Genomic DNA, 12,935 nt, shown 5'->3' on the forward strand with positions numbered 1-12,935 from the left:
TAACATACAGGAATGAACCTATCCTTCCACAGATTGTCATCAGTGCACTGACAGAGGTAACAAGTTGTTTTTAAACTTCCGAGTTACACTGCAGGCTCTTGAGGCCAGTACTTTGCTCTTGGTTCTCCTTCATCATGGAAGGATATCTAGCTTGGCTATGCATCAAATTTCAGAAGCAGAACAGCTTTACAGATGGGGGTTTTTTTGTGTCCCTTTCAGGAAACCCTTTTCTTTGAAGCTAACATCACTGTTATTCCTGGGTTCAGCTTCTCAAGGGGGCACTCAGTCACTTTTTAACCTAAAGCCATTCTCAGTAGAGTACAATACTGGTCTGCTTTATTATGTAGTCCTCACAGGTTTAATCTAATCTTTAACCTCCCATAAACTGCAGGAGACTTCACAGTACTGCAATCTTCATACCCAGAAAAAAACTTGAGCCTTAGTACAAGACAAGTACAAACTCTAAGGGATATTTTCTAATTATTAAAATGCATTTACTACATCCTCCTGAATACATATTTAAAATATGGGTTTTATTTTTTTTCCTGTTTGATCAAATCAGTCCTTTAGAAATATAAAGTGTTTGTCTTCTCATTTATGCACACAAATACTTCCCCACATTAAACAATGAGACATTTTATGAACAACCCATCACCACCACCACTATCTTCAAAGGTGCTGGTAAAAGGATGATACAACCGAAACACCCTGAAAACAAAAGAATCTTTTCCCATCAGACCCGGCATTTATATTTTTTATACGACCATGCAAAGCTGAATAAAAGTGCATTGATTAGGAACGAGGGCAGCAGCTAACACCTCCTCTCTCAAACCTCCCTTATTCAAATGGATGATGCGCATCTTGCAGGGAGACACCCCTAAGCAATATAGGAAGGCTTTATTTGAACACTGATGCAAACACTGTGAAGAAGCGCCAAAGTGTTCATGAGAAAATAATCAGGGACGCTAAAGAGATTATCCTACTTCAGAAAAATACCATGAGATAGCAGAAAGAAATTGGAAGGGTAAAACTGTAAAGTATCCATTGAATTTAGAGAGGAGAATGAGAGGCTCAGTGCAAGCTTTTGGATGCTGCAACCATGCAGAGGCACCCAGGCAGCACAGCAATGCTGAAGAACGAAGAAAACAGACAAGACAACATGCAGGGAAATCTCTCTCTCGCCAGATCCCAGACACTCAGGAAAGTTCTCACTGGAGTGAGGTCTTTCACCTCAGTAAAATACACCTTAAATATATACAGTTATCCCACTGCATGGTTGTTTCCCTCTAAACACTACCCTCAAAAACAAGGGAACAGTTCTCTATACCCCTTATTTGGAACAGAGAACCCAGAAAAAGTGGTAGGTTTCTTCTTTTCCAACAGAACAGTAACAATCAAAACAGCATCTTTCTCCTGAACAGCCCCATAACTGACTAAAATCCTGGAAAGGAAAGGAGCATGTGTAATGTAAAAACAAGCGAGAAAATGACAAGTCAATCACACAGCTTTTGTCTTCAAGTTTCTCAACATTTTCTATAAAATTAGTGCTTCTCTAAAGAATGCACTTTTATGAGACACAGAAGTCAATACGAAGTAGATCCTGCAGAGGTATTACCTTTATTTTGGGATTTTTTCCATGTCAGCTTTTCCCCTACTGTTATCTACTGGCCACAAATGACTGTGTATACCTACTGCTGCAACCAACGAGAAGAGTATCAACACATGTAACCCTTTTAAAAACATATCCTTTCTGCGGCGTCTCTAAGCCACCTCTTGGAAAACAGCAGAACATTCCATGTATTGGTTCCAAACACTAGTTTAAAAGGGATATTTATACTGTTTATCCTTCTCATAATTAGATGCATAAACAACCTTGATTGAAAATGGAATTGAATGAAAGATTACTGGGGTTCACCAAGAAAGATCTTTTTCGTTTCATGCTGTTGTCAGGTAGGACATTGTCCCTCAATTGAGAGTATTTGCTAATTCAGGTTTTCTGCAAAATTATCATCATCAATAAATTAACAAGGTAATGTACATAACATGCAAAAATCATCACGTAAGTATTAGTAGTCAAATCTGCTTTAGCTCTATGGTCACTTTCCACCCCAGAATATTACTGAGTGGCAGAGTTTATACAGTTTGAGCAAACAGGCAATTGTCAGCTTTCTATGTTCAGTTATCTGTTCAAATATTCTTCACTTTCATATCCATGCAAAGTGATGCAGACTCCAAAGGAACAAGTCAAATGATATGGATGTTTTAAAATAACTCAACTGTTAAAAAGGGAAGGCTAAATTCTGGGCAACCATTTTTAAGGAAGGTTCTCTGCACAGCTGAAGACTTCTCCATATCCTTCAGGACATGCACATGCAACCATCAGTACAGTGAAATATGATGAATCAGAACAAATGGAGTACGGATGGGGTAGGGCTCTTGTTTACTGAGCATGCTCAAACTCACTATGCACCAGGGAGCAGATTTTAGAACTTCAACAGCATCATATTTTTGTAACTATCTTATTTTCTAAAGAAGTGGGATGTGGTGATCCTCATTCATTACGGGCTGATTCACTGCGGTGAGTTCCATGGTAACAATACATCAAATCTAGAAGAATCTCAGATTTTTGTTTCCACAAGGACACCCCGAAGGGTATGCAGTACAAATGAAATAAATACTTTCTCTATTTCAGAGAAATTGTGACCTTTATAGCGTTGGAAATGCCAAAGGAATGTTCACACAGAAAAGAAAACTTAAATTACAGAAACAGATTAGGAAGATCAGAACGCTTGTGAATACATTTTCAGCTAAAAACCCGGGGAATTAAGCACACCACCACCAAGAGAAGTCATGAATCAAATTCACTGCATGAAAGCATACCTCTTACCGAGTACAGATGATAAGGTAATAGACTCACTAAAGGAAAATGAACCTCTATCAGACAACCCACAGAATACTATATGTGGCTGCAAGGGCAGCTGTTGCAAAATCCAACAGCATACACCAAGAGAACTTGTTTATGAAGAAAAATGGTCACTGTTTTAAAGTGGCTAGAAACGTGACAACTTGATTGCATTTAGGGGACTGGTATAGTTGTTTATAGCCAGTCCACTCACACAAGCTAACAACAAGATGGTGAAGCTTTAGTGAATAGAAGTGTGGGGAATTTATTCAAAGCAGAACACTGGGAATCTACATCTTAGGCAAACCCAACTTTAACAGTGACAGGAAATTCACTTTGGAATTTTGAAACATTATTCCAATACTATCTTGTTAATCTAAAGTTGTAGTAAGATTCTTTTATACCCTAAAATAGATTAATCAGGTTTTCTGAACTGGGCTCATGTTCATTTGGTGCAGTATTTTTCTCGCAAATATTAGAGTAAACATGCTCAGTAATAGGAAATTTCCAAGCAATCTCAATGCTCTTAGATGCTGCCCTTGCCTTTTTGTTAGCCATGCCAAGCTGCCTTTCACCACACAGAGATGCAAGCCCCAGGCCAGCCCACATGATAACAAATGGTAGTACCTGACCTGGTGCTAGGTATATAGGGGATGCGTGTATTGCAAAGAGAAGCTAATACACCCTGGGATAGTGGAAACACGCACTAGAATGGAAAGAAGTTCTGCTTGGGGATAGGGAGCCAGGATCTTCCTCCGGCAACTGCCTCACTGACTTCTGTCTCCTCTCTGTCCTACCCTCTGTTGTGGCTGCTGCCAAGGTGGGCTCCGGTGAGCCATGCTCAGGGGTCCTGCGCACCAGCACCTCCCCCTCTTGCTCACGTTTGATCCCTAGGTCTGTGGAGCCGTGTTGGATCGGGGAGCCAGGAATGCTTGAGTCAGCCTCGTTTGAGAAGTCAAAGCCATCTGGGATTCAACACATAAAATTTTAGTGCTTTTCTGTTCCTTTCTAGGCATTCCAATCCAGGCAGGGAAAAGAGAAGATGTATGTGGACATGGAAAAACAAAAGCACTGTCCACACTTAGGGCTGGTCTACGCTGCACTGTACTATGGGCTATAGGGGGTGCAAATTGCAGAATGCATGGAAATGGTGTGTTCTAATTGCTCCATGTGAACACTGCTGGAGCAAACTAAAAGGTACCTAAGCTTTTGAAAGAGGAGTATGTTAAATACGAACTTTGTACCTTTTAGTTCATGCCAGCACATCCACACAGGGCATTTAGAGCACACCATTTTGGTGCACTCCGCAATTCACACCCTTATAGTCCACACTGTATGCAGTGTAGACATAGCCTTACTTATATACACACATGCACATTTGTGTGCACACGCACAGAAAGAGGAAGATGAACTATATTGTATATGTGAGAGACTGGCAAATGAACAAAACCAATATCAGTGGCAAGGACAAACATGACTTAAAATCTGCAAAATGGTAACGTTTGCTTCCAGATTTGGGCAGCCTGACTTGACATATCATGAAGCACTCTGGTTCTTGATACATAAAAATAAACTGTAAAAGAAGGGACAGGGGTTTGAAACCAGGGATCAAGTTTTCCCTCAGCGATATTTTAAGTTCCCACTTTTTACTTTCAGCCATTTATGCAGCTTTTTCAATGGATGTTTTTATACATGCAGGAACACAAAGCTTTTAAATATGAGAGTGATTTCTAAGCAAGCTTTTTGCCACACTTATACTGAACGTGCACCTGACCATGTCAAGAAAAAACTACCACCACATCTATTTTTCTTCCTTTCAGAGTTAAATACTATTCTTAGCAATATAAGTATCCAAGAAAAACAGGAGAGTGAAGGGGAATGAGATAAATTACCCAAAAGTAGTTTAGGAATTTTTCTCCAAGAACAAATGGTCTGATTTAGAGGTGCACAACTCAATCTCCCACAGACTTAAGTGGGATCAGTGGTTGCTCAGCACCACTGAAAAAGTCAGGCCAATAGTACTTCTTGCACTAATTACAGATGGGAGGCAACATGGTCTAATGGACTGAGTGTGGGACTGGGAGCCAAGAACTAATCGCACATCGGCCATTGATACTCCATGCTACGCGACATGGAAAATTACCAAACCTCTCAAGCTTCTCCATCTGTAAAAGGAGGTAACATTTACTTACCTACCTCACAGGAGTGCTGTGAGGTTTAAAGAGTTCATGGCTATGCAGTGCTCTGAAAAGTTGTAAAGCACTATATATATTGTTACAAAATACTGCTGTTTGAAAAACAATTAAATGAAACTATTCTGCCAACATTCAGATTCAGAAACTAATTGGGAACAATGAAGATGAACACAGTACAGTATGTTATTAGCGGCACCATGGTACTGCTCACCTTCTCTCCTCCACCGATGGCGGCGGATGGAAGCTGTCGTAATTGCAGTCCGAGAGATCCTGGGCACTGTAGGAGTAACCTCCACCTTCAGCACCTTCTGGCCTTCTTGCGACACATCAGGGGCATCAAAGGGCAACGAGTTCTTCATGGCATTCGCAACCTACGGTAACAGTAAAATCCTGTGCAAATTCACCACCCTCGACTATATTAAGAGTAGTGCCAGATTTCTTTGTCAGACTGGAAGGGGAGACAAAGATTTGGCAACAGTATATCAGGCTACCACATAGACATGGCAGCGACCTCAGGACTTCATGTTTCATGACCACTGAAAGGCTCATAGCAAAGCTGGCATACCTGGACTATAGAGGACTTCCTTCTCCCTAGGAAGGTTTGAGCTTCCCCATTCTCATTTTATTAAATGATTTATTTGTTTTGCTGCAGATTCACTGCAGAAAGAGAGTTTCCAACAGAGTCAGACTTCAAATGAAACCCAGTAGTACTATCCTTCAAGAATTGGGTCACAATCCATGTCAACGCAAAGAGCACAAGTGCAATCAATGGCTACATAAATAAAAGTAGTGTTACCGTCAAAGGTCACATGATTAGCTCTTAATCTTCAACTACCCCTTTTTGTCAGTTTTCTACAAAATTTTAGAGAACTGCAGCATGACAAGCTCCACAATAAATTATTCTCTACAATCAAAGATAGGTACTAGAACTGATGATAAAGCTGGAGCTCTATTTTGCAGCTCTAAGAGAGAGAGCAACTGATCTCTTCCAGCTTTGAGACTTAAAATACTATTGTAAACATAAAACAGATGTAAAAATGGCATTATGGGCTTCCACACGTATGGTCTTTCAGTAATTTCCAGATGAAACCTCCTAGTTTATAAATAAAAAGATGGCTGTTCTAATAGTCAAACTAGGATAGGCAAGCCAAGTTGGGTTTTTTGCAGCATGTGCACCATCACCAGTGTAATAAACTTGCAGTCAACATTTCAGAATTTGGTTCACAACCTTTTTTAATAGATGAGAAAAATAGAATCCAGCTCATCATCTGTGGCTGTGTTGACTTCGCAATAGTAACACAATAATAAAATAATGAATACTTTGCACTTACATATCTTAATTCAAGGAGCTCAACATTTATTAAAACTTCCCCTAATAAAGCAAGCTGATATTATTCAAAGGGGAATGATAAGTTGAGTAACAAGGTATCGTTTCCCTAGTTATTTTTCTGCCTTTAATCTCACTCAGTCCCATCCTATTCAGCAACAACAATTGCTATTGTAAGTAGGACAAGCTTTTTTCTGCAATGTAGTTAACAGGCATTACGAGGAACAATGCTATATAGTCACCCAACTGTTTTTTTCTTGTATCATTTAAAGTCGTCAGTGATTTATCAAAAGTCGAGACTGCAGAGACAGAAGTATTTTAAAGACTGAAGTTTGTATTAGGATGTATAACAGAGCTGCAAGACATGGCCCTTTTAAAATCAAGTAATTTATTTGGTTGTTCATGGTAAAGATATGCAAACATCCGTGAAATATTATTTTAAAATTGACAGAACAAAACCCGGAGATGGATAGTCCTATGTCAGTTCAACTGAAATCCAGATTAACTGAGGGCAGGTCTACACTACAGCTGGATGGACGCTCTGAGATCAATCCACCAGCAGTCGATTTAGCGGGTCTTGTAAAGACCTGCCAAATCGATAGCAGATTGCTCTCCAGTCAACCCCTGTACTCTACCCCCAACAAGAATAGTAAGGAGACAGGAGATTTTCTCCCATCTAACCCCCATAGTATAAACCCCACGGTAACCTGACCAAAGGTATGTTGACTCCAGCTACATTATTTACATAGCTGGAGTTGCGTAGCGTAGGTTGACTTACCACAGTAATGTAGACATAGCCTTATATACACCTTTAACAAGAGGTTCTACTGTGGTATAGAGGCTCATTGCTTCCAACTGGCAAAGGGACCATGACTGTCAGCAACTCCTACTAGCCCTGACAAACTCACTACACCTAACACATTGCTTTCATAGTATTTATCCATAAATAGTGTCTGTAAAGTATCAAATGAATATCAAATGAAATGCCCTACGCTACCAGCACTCCCAGCTATCTTCGAGACACCACTGACTTCCTGAGGAAGCTACAATCCTTTGGTGATCTTCCAGAAAACACCATCCTAGCCACTATGGATGTAGAAGCCCTCTACACCAACATTCCACATAAAGATGGACTACAAGCCATCAGGAATAGCATCCCCGATACCATCACGGCTAACCTGGTGGCTGAACTCTGTGACTTTGTCCTCACCCACAACTATTTCAGATTTGGAGACAATTTATACCTTCATGTCAGCGGGACTGCTATGGGTATCCACATGGCCCCTCAGTATGCCAATATTTTTATGGCTGACTTAGAACAACGCTTCCTCAGCTCTCGTCCCCTAACGGCCCTACTCTACTTGCGCTACATTAATGACATCTTCATCATCTGGACCCATGGAAAGGAGGCCCTTAAGGAATTACACCAAGATTTCAGCAATTTCCACCCCACCATCAACCTCAGCCTGGGCCAGTCCACACAAGAGGTCCACTTCCTAGACACTACAGTCCTAATAAGCGATAGTCACATAAACACCACCCTATACCAGAAACCTATTGACCGCTATACTTACCTACATGCCTCCAGCTTTCATCCAGACCACATCACACAATCCATTGTCTACAGCCAAGCTCTAAGATACAACCGCATTTGCTCCGATCCCTCGGACAAAGACAAACACCTACAGGATCTCTATCAAGCGTTCTTAAAACTACAATACCTACCTGGTGAAGTGAAGAAACAAACTGACAGAGCCAGAAGAGTACCCAGAAGTCACATACTACAAGACAGGCCCAACAAAGAAAGTAACAGAATGCCACTAGCCTTCACCTTCAACCCCCAACTAAAACCTCTCCAGCACATCATCAAGGATCTACAACCTATCCTGAAGGCTGACCCATCACTCTCACAGACCTTGGGAGACAGGCCAGTCCTCGCTTACAGACAGCCCCCCAACCTGAAGCAAATACTCACCAGCAACTACACACCACACAACAAAAACACCAACCCAGGAACCAAACCCTGCAACAAACCCTGGTGCCAACTCTGTCCACGTATCTATTCAAGGGACACCATCATAGGACCTAACCACATCAGCCACACCATCAGAGGCTCATTCACCTGCACATCTACCAATATGATATATGCCATCACGTGCCAGCAATGCCCCTCTGCCATGTACACTGGCCAAACCGGACAGTCTCTACTCAAAAGATTAAATGGACCCAAATCTGACATCAGGAATCATAACATTCAAAAACCAGTAGGAGAACACTTCAATCTCCCTGGTCACTCAATAACAGACCTAAAAGTGGCAATTCTTCAAAAAAACAGACTCCAACGTGAAACTGCAGAACTGGAATTAATTTGCAAACTGGACACCATCAGATTAGGCCTGAATAAAGACTGGGAGTGGTTGGGTCATTACAAAACCTAAACTTAATTTCCCCAATACTAATTTCTCCCTGCCGTTATTCACAGTTTCTTGTCAACTCTCTGAAATAGGCCACTCTTATTACCACTTCAAAAGTTATTTTTTCTCCCTAGGTATCCTGCTGTCAATTGAATTGTCTTGTTAGACTAACCTCACACTTGGTAAGGCAATTCACATCTTTTCATGTATTTATACCTGCTCCTGAATTGTCCATTCCATGCATCTGATGCATTGGGTTCTAGCCCACGAAAGCTTATGCCCAAATCAATTTGTTAGTCTCTAAGGTGCCACAAGGACTTCTTGTTTTTTTTTTTTAAATGAATAGCTAGTCATTGCATTGTTGTGAAATATATGTACTGTACTGACATTTTAAAAGTTTTGTTTAGAAACTGTAGTATCTAAAGTCTGTAACCAGGCACAGCTGATAAACAGATTTCTTCCAGACAGGAGATAAGATGCGTCTCTCCTTCAAATGGAAATTGAGCATTGAAAGCCAAATCTGCATACTGAAAAACAGGCAGATGGGAAGACTGGGAAGATGCTGCAGACTAGTATCCACAGAGGGTTGTCTTGTCTCTGGGGTGCAAAGACAATGGAGTTTGGGGTATAAGAAGGAAGCACAGGGACCACTCTTTTATTCTGCACTTGAGGGGGTAACCAGGCAGTGCACTTATGCCCATGAAAACAAGATCTCAAACAGCCTTGGCTGAAATGATGTAAGCAAGTTCTTAGATGAGAAATTGCTTTGGATAGGGTTAGCTTGTTATAGTTCAGTCTAAGTCTACCAGAAGTGTGTTGTATTTTTATTTTGTTTGTAACCTGTTATTCTTGTTGCCTTTTTTCACTATCTCTTAAAATCTTTACCTCTGTTATTAAACTTATACAATAGAACCTCAGAATTATGATCACCTTGGGAATGCAGGTAGTTCACAACTCTGAACAAAACATTACGGCTGTTCTTTCAAAAATTCACAAATGAACATTGATGTAATACAGCTTTGAAACTTTACTATGCAGAAGAAAAGTGCTGCTTTTAACCATCTTAATTTAAATGAAACAAGCACAGAAAGTTTCCTTGTCAAATTTTTTTTTAAACTTGCCCTTTATTTTTTTTAGTAGTTTACGTTTAACACAGTACTGTACAGTGTTTGCTGTTTTCCCCAAATTTGTTAGTCTCTAAGGTGCCACAAGTACTCCTTTTCTTTTTTGCGAATACAGACTAACACGGCTGCTACTCTGAAACCTCCTAACTCTGATGCCTTGTACTCTTCCAGTTCCAAATGAGGTGTGTGTTTGACTGTTCAGTTCGTAACTCTGGTGTTTATAACTGAGGTTCTACTCTACTTGTTTTCACGATAAGTAGATTATAGTGCTGTGTTATCTTGGAGCTGACAGTCATTTGAATCAAACAGGCTGGTGCGTGTATACTATTCCCTTGGGAGCAGGGAACCTGGTAATTGCTGTGAGTGTCCAGTGACAGGGGCTGGATTCTGGAGGTAGATGCTTTTGGAGTGGCTCTGGGACTGGAGTCCAACAGTTGTTAAATTGTAAGGCAAAGGAGGGGCTGGTAGAGCCCTGGGGTGATCGCTTGAATGGTTGAAAGGCTAGTGGCATCTGGGAGCTGACACCTCACTACCACAAGAAAACCCTTTGCCTCCGATGAGAGAGAGTCTAACAAGGTGATTTGCAGTCCTGGGCACCCCAAGAAAGTGTCATATCTACTTTTCTGTTAACATGTTATTTTAGTCCATACTCTATTTTTGCTCTATACTGAAGAGAAACACAGGAAAATGCATTGTTTAAACTGTGAGAAATCCTTTGTCTAAATTCCTGTGGTTGTATCAAATATTTTGTACATAGTTATGAATAAATATTCTTTTGGGAAGGAGTTCTGCCCAAGAAAGGGAGGGTAAGTAGTAGCTGTGATATCTGAATTACCTGTCTTGTTTAACAATACAGTAACTCCTCACTTATAGTCATCCCGGTTAACATTGTTATGCTGCTGATCAATTAGGGAACACGCTTGTTTAAAGTTGTACAATGCTCCCTTATAACGTCGTTTGGCAGCTGCCTGCTTTATCCAGTGCTTGCAGGAAGAGCAGCCCGTTGGAGCTACGGAGGAGGGGAGGGGCTTGGAACCAGGGTGGACTGGCAGCCCCCCTATTAGCTCCCCACTCCCCTAAGTTCCCTGTGCAGCAGCCACCCAGCAGACTATCAGTTGCCAGCAGTTCATCTGTCCCTCCCTGCCTTCCCCCACCAAGTGCTGCTCCTCCCCTCTGCTTTGGAGTTGCTCCCTGGAGCCTCCTGCTTGCTGTGCAGGGGCTTAACGTCAGGGTGTCTCCCTCCCCCCTGCATCCCGCTTATCTCATCTTCCATAGAGCAGTGGGGACACGCGACAGGGCTCAGGACAGAGGGAGCTTTCTGGCAGCAGCTGCCATCTCAGCTTGCTGATTAACTTAAAAAGGCAATGTACTTAGAGTGGGATCAGCTACTTAAAGGAGCAATGCACATCTCTCTCACACACACACACAGGGTGTGTGTCTCTGTCTGCCATGCTGTCTCCCCTCCCTCCATTCCTGCTGCCTTGTAGAGTGTGAGGCTACATTAACGAGTTAACCCTTGAGGGCTCAGCCAATTGCTAGTTCTTCATTTAGCAGTAAGGCATCCCCTGGGAAATATCCTTCCCTCTGACTCCACCACCTCAACCAAGCTTCACAATCATCATCATCTAACTAACTTTACAATCATCATTGCTGCGTACCAGTATTAAATTGTTTAAAACTTAGAGAGAGAGAGTGTAGTCTTTTGTCTGGTGAAAAAAATTTCCCTGGAACCTAACCCCCCCTATTTACATTAATTCTTATGGGGAAACTGGATTCGCTTAACATCGTTTCGCTTAAAGTCACATTTTTCAGGAACATACCTACAACGTTAAGCGAGGAGTTACTGTATTAACAATTTTAAACTGTAATCCCATGTGTTCCCCATGATTAGGGAAATTCTGGTAGAGGGTAGTCTCTCCTCCCAGTTTATTGGAACAGCATAAAACTCTCTACAGTGCCCACAAAAGGTCTGAGGAAAAATAAGTCCGTAGGGTAGTCATCTGCCCTTTGGAAAAGTGTAACAGTTTATCTTGGAAACCTCCCAAGTGAAAAGAAAGGAGAATTTTACACAATGTATATGGATTTTCTCAAGAACAAGCAGAGTAATACTGTTGTAAAGTTTACAAGCTTCTCCTCTTTCCCTTTTTTATTACAGTTGGCCATGTTGCCATCCTCTCATCATCCAGGCATGTAACCTGGGGATTATTTTTGACTCCTCCCCCTTCCTTGCCTCACACATGCAGGCCATTTCCCAATCCTGCTGCTTCTTCCTCTTCAGCATCTCCAAAATTCTCTCCATCCACAGAGCCAACTGTCCCATTACATTCAGTCTTGATTACTGCAACAATCTCCTCTGGCCTCCAAACACACACCCTGGCCCACTTCAGTCCATACAAACCTGATCTTCTTTGCCTGTTGTTTTGATCATGTAACATGCCTTTTCAAATCCCTCCATTGGCTTCTCATCTGACATAACATAAATTTTAAGATTCTTCACACCTTCAAAGTTGTACATAACTCTGCCCCTCCCTGCTTATCCTTCCTTGTCAAGCTTTGTTTGGTCTCACCCCCAAACCCTTTTTGTTCTGTTATTGCTCCCAACCTCATCCACTTGGTTTGTGAGTGTCTCTTGCAATCCCCTTCCATGCATTCCCTGATGCATAGTATAATTTCCCTGCATTCGTCTTCAGGGCCGTCCCTAGGGGGGTGCGGGGCCCTGGACAAATCAGCCCCACTCAGTGGCACGCAGGGCCAGGAGCCTGGGAGTGCTGCAGCACCCCCCTGCACTTCTAGTTCCCACACCTATGTCTTCTGGGACCGACTGTGGCGGCCAATCACACCAGCCCGCAGGGCCCCCCAAAGCAAGGGGCCCGGAGCGGTTGCCCTGATTCGCCCTATCCAAGGGACAGCTCTGTTCATCTGCATCCTGCCCATATTCCCTCTTAAAAACTCCTGCTGTGCTGCTTATAGCAA

General features: G+C 41.9%; 1 protein-coding gene and 1 long non-coding RNA gene across 10 annotated transcripts in view; one reads left to right on the forward strand and one right to left on the reverse strand.

Moving 5' to 3' along the window:
• The window catches only part of LOC119863835, a 30,047-nt gene that overhangs the window by 12,565 nt on the left and 4,547 nt on the right, over nt 1-12,935 (forward strand). The gene's annotated exons all lie outside the window — the stretch shown is intronic.
• The window catches only part of FAM126B (family with sequence similarity 126 member B), a 98,780-nt gene that overhangs the window by 10,039 nt on the left and 75,806 nt on the right, over nt 1-12,935 (reverse strand). For 5 of the 8 annotated variants that reach the window (XM_043505561.1, XM_043505560.1, XM_038422797.2 and 2 more), the window contains one exon: nt 5,309-5,468. In XM_043505561.1, the coding sequence (XP_043361496.1) occupies nt 5,309-5,468 (160 nt within the window). Of the gene's footprint in view, nt 1-3,699; nt 3,868-5,308; nt 5,469-12,935 lie in introns of all 8 variants that reach the window. The other 3 variants (XM_043505558.1, XM_043505557.1, XM_043505556.1) reach the window with 1 other exon arrangement.

The sequence above is a fragment of the Dermochelys coriacea genome, chromosome 11, assembly GCF_009764565.3.
Source record: "Dermochelys coriacea isolate rDerCor1 chromosome 11, rDerCor1.pri.v4, whole genome shotgun sequence".
Taxonomy (NCBI): Eukaryota; Metazoa; Chordata; order Testudines; family Dermochelyidae; genus Dermochelys; species Dermochelys coriacea.